We start from the raw sequence: 12,545 nt of genomic DNA, 5'->3' as shown, positions 1-12,545 counted from the left end.
GGTGTCCCAGTTCTTCCCATCACTAGCGACCAGCTTTCTCAACATCATCTTCAACGTCTTATTAAATCGTTCTACCAGTCCGTCCGTTTGCGGATGGTACACAGAGGTTCTTAGGGACTGTATTTTTAGCTCTACACATAAGTCTCGCATAAGCTTAGATGTAAACGGGGTACCCTGATCTGTCAAAATTTCTTTCGGTATCCCGAGTCGGGAAAATACCTGTAACAATTCCTTAGCTATAGCTTTGGAGGAAGTGTTACGTAAAGGTAGTGCCTCTGGATATCGAGTGGCATAGTCTAGGATCACCAGAATGTACTGATGACCCTTGGCAGATTTCTCCAAGGGACCCACTATATCCATGGCAATCCTCTCAAATGGGAACTCAATAATAGGCATAGGGATCAATGGGGCCCTCAAACTTGGTCGGGGGGCTGTCAACTGACACTCGGGACAAGAGGCACAGAATCTCTTTACTGCATTATATATCCCTGGCCAGTAAAACCTTTTTAGGATTCTTTGCTGTGTCTTCTCTACGCCCAGATGACCCCCCAACAAATGAGAGTGTGCTAGCTCTAGGACCTTCCTCACTAATGAACTGGATACTAACAATTTTTCTATTTCTTGGCCCTCCTCTTGGCTCACATGGTATAACAAATCATTCTTAATATAGAAATATGGATAGGATTCCTTTGTGGTTCCTTCTACCGGGACCCCATTAACTTCTACCGCCTGGCTAAACCCATTTTTCAACTGGGGATCATTAGCCTGTTCTCTACCAAAGTTAGTTAGGGACAGTTCTAGATTTCCAAAACCTTCCTCATCGGGAGTTTGGTCGGTTACCTCCACGGGTAACTCATACACCTGAGCATCAACAGGCCCTGTCTCGGACAACTCTTCTCCCTCTGGTCTCTCTCCGTTAGGAGTAGTAAACAGTGCTAACTGGGGTGGGGGTGTACCTCTTTTTTTTCCAGTCCTACGTTCTCGTTTTGACTTAGGGGTTTTAGACACCTCGGCGACTAATTCGGGGTCTGTAAACGGAAAAAGCTCATCTGGAGTAGGATTGTTCAAGGTGAGCTGTCCTCTGATCAGGGTGTCAAAACCAGGGAAATTACAGCCTAACACTAGGGAATGGGGTAACTTTGGTACAATTGCTGCCATAGTTTCGATGACTTGCCCCTCGACCTTTACTTTTATCAGAGTCGTGGTGTACGGAAGCGTACACCCATGTACACATAATACCCGCAACTTCTCACACTGGGGTAACCGGAGAGGCTTAACCAACTTCCCGGATACCAAGTTAATATTGCTCCCTGAGTCTACCAGTGCGGAGACTGGTTTTCCATTTAACATCACCGTGGTGAGGAAGTTGTGGGTACGTTTTCCCTCGCGGGTCATACCCACCACTCCACAAAATTCAGACTTCACAGAACCATATGCACACTCCATTGGCTCAGTGTCAGGGTTCTGCTCGCCACAAACCAGGGTCGTACCGCGAGGCTGAGGTGGGGTTGTAAAAGCACCGACCTGAGACCGCGCAGGCTGATCCGGATTGCGCAGTTCATAGTCATATGTCGCAGGATCAGGATTGGAGAAGACAGCGTCGTCGTTGTACAAGCCAGGGTCAGAACAGGAGACGTCAGGATAAACATTGTCCATGCAGGAGTTCGGCAATAAGGAGATAGGAGAGACCCGCTTCAGCTTAGGAGCGCGGGGTTGGCCTTTGCGCGAGCGACGACCATGGCCCATTGTGCTGGTCACAGGAGATGGTAGGCAGACCAGAATAGCACACCGTCTTGCTGCACGGGTGCACCAGTGCTACAACGCAAAAGTCCTGAGCGGGCAAGGGAATCCACTGTTTCAGCGCAGGAACCAGGACACGGCCTCTCTATATTAGGGAAAGAGTAGGCCCCAGGAACCAGGAAGCTGTAGATACAGGGAAACCTCCGCTTCAGTGCAGGAATCCAGGAGACTGCAGAACGCAGGGACGAACCTCTACTTTAGTGCAGGAATCCAGGAGGCTGAAGGACGCAGGGACGAAACCTCTGCTTCAGCACAGGGGAACAGAAGCTGAAGGACGCAGGGAATACCTCCGTATCAGCATAAGGGAACAAGCGGCTTGAAGGGAGCTGAAGGATGCAGGACGTAACCTGGAATCAGCATTGGAGAACAAGCGGCTTGAAGGAAGCTGAAGGACGCAGGGCGGAACCTGGTATCAGCAAAGGAGAACAAGCGAGAGCTTGTGGCAAAACAGTTGACATCCAGTTAGGACTATGCTCGGCAAGGAGCATTATGGGCAAGCAATACTTAAAGGCCAGCGGGCCAATCCCCGGCGGGGGTGTGAAGGTCCTGTCCCTAATGAGTGAATGCAAGTATAGTATTCAATGAAAGGCTGCACAGCTGCAGTAGATACCAGAGGGAGTGTGTATTGCTTTGAGTGAATCCAGGCTGCAGCAAACCTCAGGAAAGCTGTTCCAGAACTGCACCGGTCTGCAAGGTAAGGTAACCAGAAAACCGTGGAGCGGATTCCTTACAGTACCCCCCCCTTCACGCGAGACCTCCGGGCGAACATGAGCACTCATAGAGTTGGAGGCCCGGGAATTGTTGCTGAACCGTCTAGGATTGGGGCTAGAGTCGTACTCCAGAGACTCATGATTAGTCCTTAGTGTACCCCCACCCCCGGTGAGAACTGTGGCCAGACAGGACCATCCATGGGCCTTGGGGACATTGAGTTGTTCCTAAAATTCTTTAGGTAGAAAGGGCATCCGTAAACGAGCAGTTCTTTGGTGAGTACAGTTCTAGGATATAAGATTGATGGAGGAAACATCCTTGGTACATGGCTTGCCTCGCAAAATGTCTTGGAAATCCAGGGCTGTGAAGAACCAGAGAGTTCCAGAGCAAAAACGGTAGAAGAACCCCCACTGAAAGCCCAGTCCTTAATAAAGAAACCTGAATCTAGGATCAGCGGCCCTGATAGTTGATCGAATACACCAGGAGAAACTTTGTAACAGAAAAAGTCTTGGCTGACCACTGCATGTTGGAATTTGCGAGGAATTTTTCCTCTAGAAGGCTCCCAAGTAATGGTTAGTAAGGGTATAGGCTGGTTAGAAGCATCTCCCGGTATTGGTATGGAAGGTGACAAGGCAAGCAGTAAACCAGGCATAGGGACCGAAATCTTGGGATACGTACAGAGTATTTCCAACTGAGAGGAAATAACAGGGGCAACCGAAAATTCCGAGGGACAAAACCATGGTTTAGCAGGAGCAGAGAAGCAAACAACAGTAGAGCTCTCCAATACTGGGAAATCTTCATTGGGAGATAATATTGTCAGTGAATCAGGAATAGTCCTTGGGATCTTCAAATCAGTAGCTTGAGAAAAAGGCAGAGCCAGGGTAGTGGTGGGAGGGAAGCTAACATCAGAAGCTGAAGTCTGTACCTCAGTGACCGGGCCCTGAGAATCAACAAGCAGCAAGTATGAACTATGAAAACTCTTAATGACAGGCACCTTAGGAGTACAAGGAGTCTTTTCCGAAACTGCAATGGCCATAACCACAGGGGTACCTAACCTGACAAAAACATGAATTGGTGTGTTTTCTAGTGCAAAATCTCTGATCACAGGACTCCTAACCGATAGCGAGGGTGTCTGGGTTTGATTAGAGAAAAAATCAGATGTATTGATAAGTGACTTAGAAACAATTACTGAGGTTCTAGATTTGCTGGACATGTGAGAAAAAATACCCTTTAAGACAGGAGTTTTAATTTCTTCCCAGAGTAACCCCATGTTTGCTGGGGCATATTTAGACACAGTACTGAGGGACTGGGTTTCAGCAAAGGCAGGACAGCTAAACAGCTCAGAGTTAAACCCCAGGACTTGTAATATATGCATGGTGACCTCAGACAGTACTAAGGGAGTGACCACAGATATGCTGATCCCTGGAGAATTAGCCTGGAGAGAGAAATCAGGGGGACCCCCAGACAGGATACTCCTTGTAGGAAGAGCTTCAGAATCAGAAGGAGAATCATTACCTCTCAGAGTCTCAAAACTAGAAAGACACAATTCAGCGAAAAGGGAAAGAGTGTGCAAGCTTTTTACTAATCTATATGGAAAAGCGTCACTTTTGGGAGAAAACCGTGCGTCAGCAAACATTCCTGGGAACATAATATGAACCCCAGGAGAGACATACAGACTACTGTATGCCTTTAACCCTAAGCTTAAAGAGGAGGAGAACTCAGACAGTACATGGGGGTTAATCATAACTGCACTGGTCTCTGAAGTAGGTATTTGGTAAGGAATGTCTGGGAAACCAGAACTTACTGCAGACTCCATAATGTGGGAACTATGCGCTGAAGCAGGGATCACCGCTATGTGGGCGACAGGCTGGTTCAGTGAAATACCCGGGAGAAGGAACTCTGCGACTAAGCTTAGGGAAAAACCTGACTCCTGAATACATTTAACAGGAACCAGAACTTTAGCCGAAGTCTCCGGAGACGAAACTGCGGAAACTTGAGCTGAAGCAGGGGATTTATAGCAAAGAATATCTAGAGACTCCGTACGGTTATGGGAATCCCTCAATGCAACCTCTGCTGTCTGACTTGTGGACTCATTCTCTGAGGCTACAACGAAGGCATTAACTTGGAGGCAGCAAGAATTTACAGGGGTTAATGCAGACAATGCCTGAGAGTAATACATAGGTAACCTTTTCTCTGTATTAGAAGAGCGCAGGAATCTCTCGTCTGAAGCTAGGGGCGTGACCGTGGCTGACAGAGAACAGGGATTTACCAAAGGAAACTCAGAGAGCTGCCCCACAGAGGTTAATACAGAAATAACCCTGGGAACAGAACTTAGGGATTCTTTCTCTGACGGGGAAAGCGCACAGAACTGTCTAGCAGAATTTAAAGCTGGAAAACCCTCAAGACCTAGAGAGAGGGATTCAAAGCTAGAAATAGGAGAACTAAGGGACTTATTCTCTGATACAAGAACCTTAGTGTTAGTTAGTGACACATATGTGTTCTCCAAGGGGACCTCACAGGACTGATCGGCAGGGGTTAATGTAGACATATCATTAGTGTCAGGGAACCCGGACATACAATCAGAGCTTGGGACTGTGGCAGTTGCTACGTTGGGAGATATTGGTAATAGTTCTGTTTGGTCATCTCCCGGAGAGAGAGATACGTCCCCCGGTTTAGCAACAGGACTGGTAGCCGAGGGATACCGCCAAACGACGGCGTGAGCGGCTAAGAGACGATCCTGTTTTAACAAGCAATCATCCAATGCACGGGAAAGTAAATGCAGCGTCTCGTGAGCGAGAGCCACCATGACGGAAGGTTCCGGGAATACTATAGGAATGTCCAAAGATAAAGCCAGGGCATTGAGTGTACTACAGGCGTTGACCAGTTCCACAGGACTCAGCTCCTCCCCAGTTAAAGGGGAATCAGGGGAGCAAGCAATGTTAGCAATGGCCAAAACACTGGCCAGATACTGTTTTAAGTCTCTGAGGCAGTAAGCCTTATAAACCAGATTATTACGGCATTTCTTTTGCAAGGGAGTCAAGCCCTCCAACATAAACGGATCTTCCATCAGAGGTATTATATCGCACAAATAATTATTCTCAAACTGGGACTGGTCTACAGGCTGGGACAGGTTTTTAGGAAAAAACTTACCAACCCACACCTCAGCGGGGTCCGAGTTTGTAGGGCCGAGCATACTGTCAGGGTTCTGCTCGCCACAAACCAGGGTCGGACCGCGAGGCTGAGGTGGGGTTGTAAAAGCACCGACCTGAGACCGCGCAGGCTGATCCGGATTGCGCAGTTCGTAGTCATATGTCGCAGGATCAGGATTGGAGAAGACAGCGTCGTCGTTGTACAAGCCAGGGTCAGAACAGGAGACATCAGGATAACATTGTCCATGCAGGAGTTCGGCAATAAGGAGATAGGAGAGACCCGCTTTAGCTTAGGAGCGCGGGGTTGGCCTTTGCGCGAGCGACGACCATGGCCCATGGTGCTGGTCACAGGAGATGGTAGGCAGACCAGAATAGCACACCGTCTTGCTGCACGGGTGCACCAGTGCTACAACGCAAAAGTCCTGAGCGGGCAAGGGAATCCACTGTTTCAGCGCAGGAACCAGGACACGGCCTCTCTATATTAGGGAAAGAGTAGGCCCCAGGAACCAGGAAGCTGTAGATACAGGGAAACCTCCGCTTCAGTGCAGGAATCCAGGAGACTGCAGAACGCAGGGACGAACCTCTACTTTAGTGCAGGAATCCAGGAGGCTGAAGGACGCAGGGACGAAACCTCTGCTTCAGCACAGGGGAACAGAAGCTGAAGGACGCAGGGAATACCTCCGTATCAGCATAAGGGAACAAGCGGCTTGAAGGGAGCTGAAGGATGCAGGACGTAACCTGGAATCAGCATTGGAGAACAAGCGGCTTGAAGGAAGCTGAAGGACGCAGGGCGGAACCTGGTATCAGCAAAGGAAAACAAGCGAGAGCTTGTGGCAAAACAGTTGACATCCAGTTAGGACTATGCTTGGCAAGGAGCATTATGGGCAAGCAATACTTAAAGGCCAGCGGGCCAATCCCCGGCGGGGGTGTGAAGGTCCTGCCCCTAATGAGTGAATGCAAGTATAGTATTCAATGAAAGGCTGCACAGCTGCAGTAGATACCAGAGGGAGTGTGTATTGCTTTGAGTGAATCCAGGCTGCAGCAAACCTCAGGAAAGCTGTTCCAGAACTGCACCGGTCTGCAAGGTAAGGTAACCAGTAAACCGTGGAGCGGATTCCTTACACTCAGACAACTGTGGGCAGTGAGCCTTAATATGCCCCGTCTCCCCACACTCAAAACAAACAATTGGCCCAGTTCGTTCTTGAAACCCTTTCTGAAATTTAGAGTTTCTATCCCTATCCGGGTTTTCTTTCACCCGCTCAAATCGTGCGAACGGTCGTGGGTCCTGGCGCCAGCGCTGGCCTCTACTGTTCGTGTTGGGACGTGGGTTGTAGTTGGTGCGAGTGGGGCGTGACAGTTCACGGGTAGCCAGAAACTGCTCCACTGCGCCTACCATGGCATCACAAGAGAGGGGATCTCCCTGTCCCACCCACTGTTGAAGGTCCTGGGGTAACGCTCGAATGAAGCGGTCCAACACCACCATCTCAAGGATCCGTGCCAGGCTATGTTCCTCTGGTTTTAGCCACTTGGACGCTAGTTGAATCAAATCCCATAACTGGGATCTGGGCGACTTCTGTTCCTGGTATTTCCACTTATGGAACCTCTGTGCACAAACTGCTGGAGTCACACCAATCCTTGCAAGGATTTCGCTTTTCAGACAGTCATAGTCTGCTGCGGCTTCTTCGTCAAGGTCACAATACGCTTTTTGGGCTTCCCCCTGTAGAAAGGGTGCGATAATCCCAGCCCATTTGGAGCGGGCCCACCTTTCCCGGGAAGCGATTCGCTCAAAGGACCTGAGGTATCCCTCGACGTCATCGTGCGGCGTCATTTTCTGTAGGCACTCGTTCGCCTGGACGGGCCGCGTCGGGGCCATACTTGACAAGCTCATTTTAATCTGGGCCAGCTGCTCAATCAGCTGCTTCTGTGTGTCTGCAACAACATCAAGCTGGGCTGCAAATAACCGGTTCGTCTCGCGTTGTGCAGCCGTGCTGTCCTGTCCCTGTTTGTTAGCTTCTTGCTGGACAGCGGTGCTGTGTACTAAGGCCTTCACAACGTCCTCCATAGTGGCAGCTACCGCGTGGACAGTTTCCACCAGACGCAATCTGTAGCTCCGCCCCTTTTACAGGGTGTTCGACATCCCACTTCTGACACCACGTGTGGCAGGATGGTCGTGGTAAGTGAGGAGACAACACGTCTTTTCCGGTGAAATAATGCTGATGGGTTTATTTGTCCAAAAACGGTAACTAAACAATGGGTACACTGTCCCTTTAAAATTGAAACGAAACCAAATCCTAGCCCCGGTCGGGGTACTAGCTAAACAAAAGTGCAGGCTAACTATCTGGCTGGCTAGCTAACCTATTCCAGCCCAATAAAGAACAGCAAACGCAGTTGGCTCCTTACCTGGGAGCTTTATTCTTCCCTCTTGGGACAGGATCGCTTTGGGCAGCTTGTGTCTGTCTTAACACTCCTCTGTCTTCCCTCTATGCCTCAGAGAGAGAGACTGCCGCCCCAGAGGTATTTCCTCTTCCTGTTTTTGCAGGTGAAGGAGCTTAATTCAAATCACCTGTGGTCTGCTTGACAAGCTGAGTTAACCCCTCGTTTACTGGATAGCATGCATACTGCCATCTCCTATTCACATACACGGAGTCAATGACCCTGTCACAGTGGTAAGACTCCCGGTACTTTCTCATCACATGTGTCCGTGGTAAGACTCCCGGTCTCATCCCATGTGTCCGTGGTAAGACTCCCGGTACTTTCTCATCCCATGTGTCCGTGGTAAGATTCCCGGTCTCATCCCATGTGTCCGTGGTAAGATTCCCGGTCTCATCCCATGTGTCCGTGGTAAGACTCCCGGTACTTTCTCATCCCATGTGTCCGTGGTAAGATTCCCGGTCTCATCCCATGTGTCCGTGGTAAGATTCCCGGTCTCATCCCATGTGTCCGTGGTAAGATTCCCGGTACTTTCTCATCCCATGTGTCCGTGGTAAGATTCCCGGTCTCATCCCATGTGTCTGTGGTAAGATTCCCGGTACTTTCTCATCCCATGTGTCCGTGGTAAGATTCCCGGTCTCATCCCATGTGTCTGTGGTAAGATTCCCGGTACTTTCTCATCCCATGTGTCCGTGGTAAGATTCCCGGTCTCATCCCATGTGTCCGTGGTAAGATTCCCGGTACTTTCTCATCCCATGTGTCCGTGGTAAGATTCCCGGTCTCATCCCATGTGTCCGTGGTAAGATTCCCGGTCTCATCCCATGTGTCCGTGGTAAGATTCCCGGTCTCATCCCATGTGTCCGTGGTAAGATTCCCGGTCTCATCCCATGTGTCCGTGGTAAGATTCCCGGTCTCATCCCATGTGTCCGTGGTAAGATTCCCGGTCTCATCCCATGTGTCCGTGGTAAGATTCCCGGTCTCATCCCATGTGTCCGTGGTAAGATTCCCGGTCTCATCCCATGTGTCCGTGGTAAGATTCCCAGTCTCATCCCATGTGTCCGTGGTAAGACTCCCGGTCTCATCCCATGTGTCCGTGGTAAGACTCCCGGTCTCATCCCATGTGTCCGTGGTAAGATTCCCGGTACTTTCTCATCCCATGTGTCCGTGGTAAGATTCCCGGTACTTTCTCGTCCCATTTATCATTTTGTACTGATATCAAACTCTTTACCATTAGCTCACTCCCGCCTGCGGCTCCAGCCCCTCAGAGAACGCGCTTTAAATGGCAAAAATATTTTGTCTATAAAAAAAGTAGAAAAATATGTCAGGGGCAGAAAAATACCCATACATACACCATCCCCTCATCTGATGCATTGTTACCCTCTGAGAAAGTAACATGACATCATGAAACGCGTCGGAGGATGGCGTCTGCAAGGTTGTTTTTTTAGTAAATAGAAGTAAAAGGGAGAACATTTGTTTGCCATTCCCGAAGCTTGTGCCGTGTGTTCTGGCGTATTTGTTTTTCTATAGTATTGATATTCAAATAATTACTTGTAGGACCTTTTAACCTGTTTGTTGCCAGAGGGGATACAAGCAAAGCAAGGCTTTGAAAGGGGAAGTGTTACAGCTGCTGACAGTTATACACTCACATACACAGTACTGATCCAAGTAGGATCAACAAGATCCTCCAAATAGTTGCACTCAATGTAATTGCACAGATATATAGGACAACAGTGGTCCAGCAGGTAGTTTGTCTGCAGAGGCTGTCAGATATAGTTAATATCACAAGGTCACTCTATTTTTTGATGTAATAAAATGTTATTGTTTTAGTTTAATTACTGATCTTGACGTCTATCTGACAGTCTCTGCAGACAAATTACCTGCTGGACCACTGTTGTCCTATATATCTGTGCAATTACATTGAGTGCAACTATATAGAGGATATTTTTGATCCTATAAAACAAAGAAAGGGCGCAAAAAGGAAAAACACAATGAGTCCCAATACAATAACATTTATAAAAGGGACTAAATGACACTTACATAATAAAATAGGACCATGTAGATCCGGTCATCCACACATCCGAAAGGACACTGCCACGAGGGTCGGGTAAAGAATCCCACAAGCTCACAGTCCAAGGTAGAAACTGGAATACAGTCCAACCAGCAAGTTGTTTGAAGCGGTTGATGTAATTGGAGTTGACGTCCTCGTAGAGACAGGGGGATGTAAGCTTCCAGACGTCCGTCGTCACGTAGCTACGTGATGACCTCACCTCAACGCGTTTCTTCATCGTACCCCTGATGAAGCGTCATTTGACGCAAAACGCGTTGAGGTGAGGTCATTACGTGACGCCTTGACGACGGACGTCTGGAAGCTTACATCCCCCTGTCTCTACGAGGACGTCAACTCCAATTACATCAACCGCTTCAAACAACTTGCTGGTTGGACTGTATTCCAGTTTCTACCTTGGACTGTGAGCTTGTGGGATTCTTTACCCGACCCTCGTGGCAGTGTCCTTTCGGATGTGTGGATGACCGGATCTACATGGTCCTATTTTATTATGTAAGTGTCATTTAGTCCCTTTTATAAATGTTATTGTATTGGGACTCGTGTTTTTCCTTTTTTGCGCCCTTTCTTTGTTTTATATGTCCTGGTTTATCCCGTCGATCACGGGAGAATAGGAGCAGCAGAGGGATCACCATCCACGCTTGGAATCAACAGAGATTGGTGGGACAGCGCGCACTTTATTCCCTTCTTGTTGATCCTACTTGGATCAGCGCTGTGTATATTAAATCTTCCTCCTATGCACCTTTGTTTCGGAATTTATATTTTGGTTCCTTTTTATATGAGGACTGGATCCATGATGAGCGGTCAGACCAATCTTGCTCTCAGTTATACGCTCAGCCCGGGTCACTGCTACATCGGCCTACACAATAAATACATAATGTGTGATATTTGTAATTGTCCGTCGTTTCATTTTTGGTATATAGTTTACAAATTCTTTGAGTCAATAAACAATTTGTCGCTAAATGCGCCTTGTATTGTAAGCTAAACATGCCGATCGCGCTAACGGGTACCTCCTCTGGCTGATACTATACATGTCATATGCACTGACCGTGGCCCCTTGCAGACACAATTACCAGAACACCCTCCTACTGTCTCTGTAAGTTCTCTCCACTTACCACTTAGATTGTCAGCTCCTCGGGGCAGTGGCTCCTTTTCTTATTGTTTTATGTCTTACACGCTTATTTCCACTGTGTTATATTATTGTGTTTTTGCTTATTCCCATTGTGTTATAATATTATGTCACGTGTATTATAAGGTGCTATGTACCTGTATGGCGCTATATAAATAAAGATGATATAATACACACATACAGTACATTTATCCTGCCTCTACCCTGTACCTTATTCCTTAGCCGGTGCCTTTCTCCCTTACTTGCACCCTTCTCCCTACCCCGACCATATTCACCTATCCAGTCACGTTACACGAGTCTGTCCCTCTCTCTCTAACTCTGTGTCCCTTTCCTCCATCAGAGGAACAATGTCACAACCTTTCCCCGCACCACGCACTTCGGAGACACCTTCCGCTTTGTTCTACTCATCTTCATCGCCTTGGCCTGCATTGCCGGGATGGTCATCGCCTCGGCTGTCATCTTCTGCCTGCGCCAGCATGCCAAGCAGCGGGAGAAAGAGCGCCTGGCTGCGCTGGGGCCAGAAGGAGCGGGCGATTCCACATTTGAGTATCAGGTGGGTTTTGTCCGGTTCTGGGTCTTGGTATGTAAAGGATTCTGGGAGATCAGATCACTATCAAGTAAACAGTCTTAATTTCATGCCAGTAATTTAACCCCTTTGCTCCTTGCAAGAAGGAGCTATGGGTGGGTAGGGGAATGGAGACATGTTCTGTGTTACTGTATAGTGGGATATGCCGTTATCTAGGCGAGCAATGTCACATACTACATGTTTATAGTGCACCATATTTGTTTTCCGTGGGTGGTTAAAATAATACACACCCAAACTTGAATGTTGCCTTTAGACAGATATCGACCCAGTGTTCACTGACTCTCTCCCTTATTGAGTTCAGGATCTGTGCAGACAGCACATGGCAGGGAAATCCCTCTTCAGCCGCACTGAGGCTACCGGCGCAGCTGCTGAGAACTCCCGTGTTAGCAGCGTGTCCTCGCAGTTCAGTGACGTGCCACAGCCCAGCCCAAGCTCCCACAGCAGCACCCCGTCCTGGTGTGAAGAGCCTGTCCAGTCCAACATGGACATCTCCACTGGCCACATGATCCTGGTAAGTGAACCCTGCTCTGGAGCAGAGTGAACGTTTGTGTCCCTGTGTGTGTGCGTACATTTGCGCAGAAGAGAACGTGAAATGCTGGGTGAAGGCCGCCCCCATAATCTTCCAGGCACTGATGTGTATGTGAGCATGTGTTTGCATAAATGTGAATAAACCGATTTGTC

At 48.5% G+C, this 12,545-nt stretch overlaps 1 protein-coding gene across 3 annotated transcripts in view; it reads left to right on the top strand.

Annotated features, from left to right (window-relative positions):
* The window catches only part of PTPRN (protein tyrosine phosphatase receptor type N), a 92,483-nt gene that overhangs the window by 68,919 nt on the left and 11,019 nt on the right, over nucleotides 1–12,545 (top strand). For all 3 annotated transcript variants that reach the window (XM_075609598.1, XM_075609597.1, XM_075609599.1), the window contains 2 exons: nucleotides 11,619–11,831; nucleotides 12,166–12,375. In XM_075609598.1, the coding sequence (XP_075465713.1) occupies nucleotides 11,619–11,831; nucleotides 12,166–12,375 (423 nt within the window). The remainder of the gene's footprint in view (nucleotides 1–11,618; nucleotides 11,832–12,165; nucleotides 12,376–12,545) is intronic.

This window comes from Ascaphus truei, chromosome 7 (assembly GCF_040206685.1).
Source record: "Ascaphus truei isolate aAscTru1 chromosome 7, aAscTru1.hap1, whole genome shotgun sequence".
Classification (NCBI taxonomy): domain Eukaryota; kingdom Metazoa; phylum Chordata; class Amphibia; order Anura; family Ascaphidae; genus Ascaphus; species Ascaphus truei.
Note: the sequence above shows the minus strand (reverse complement) of the source record. Positions and strands in the feature narration are given on the sequence as shown.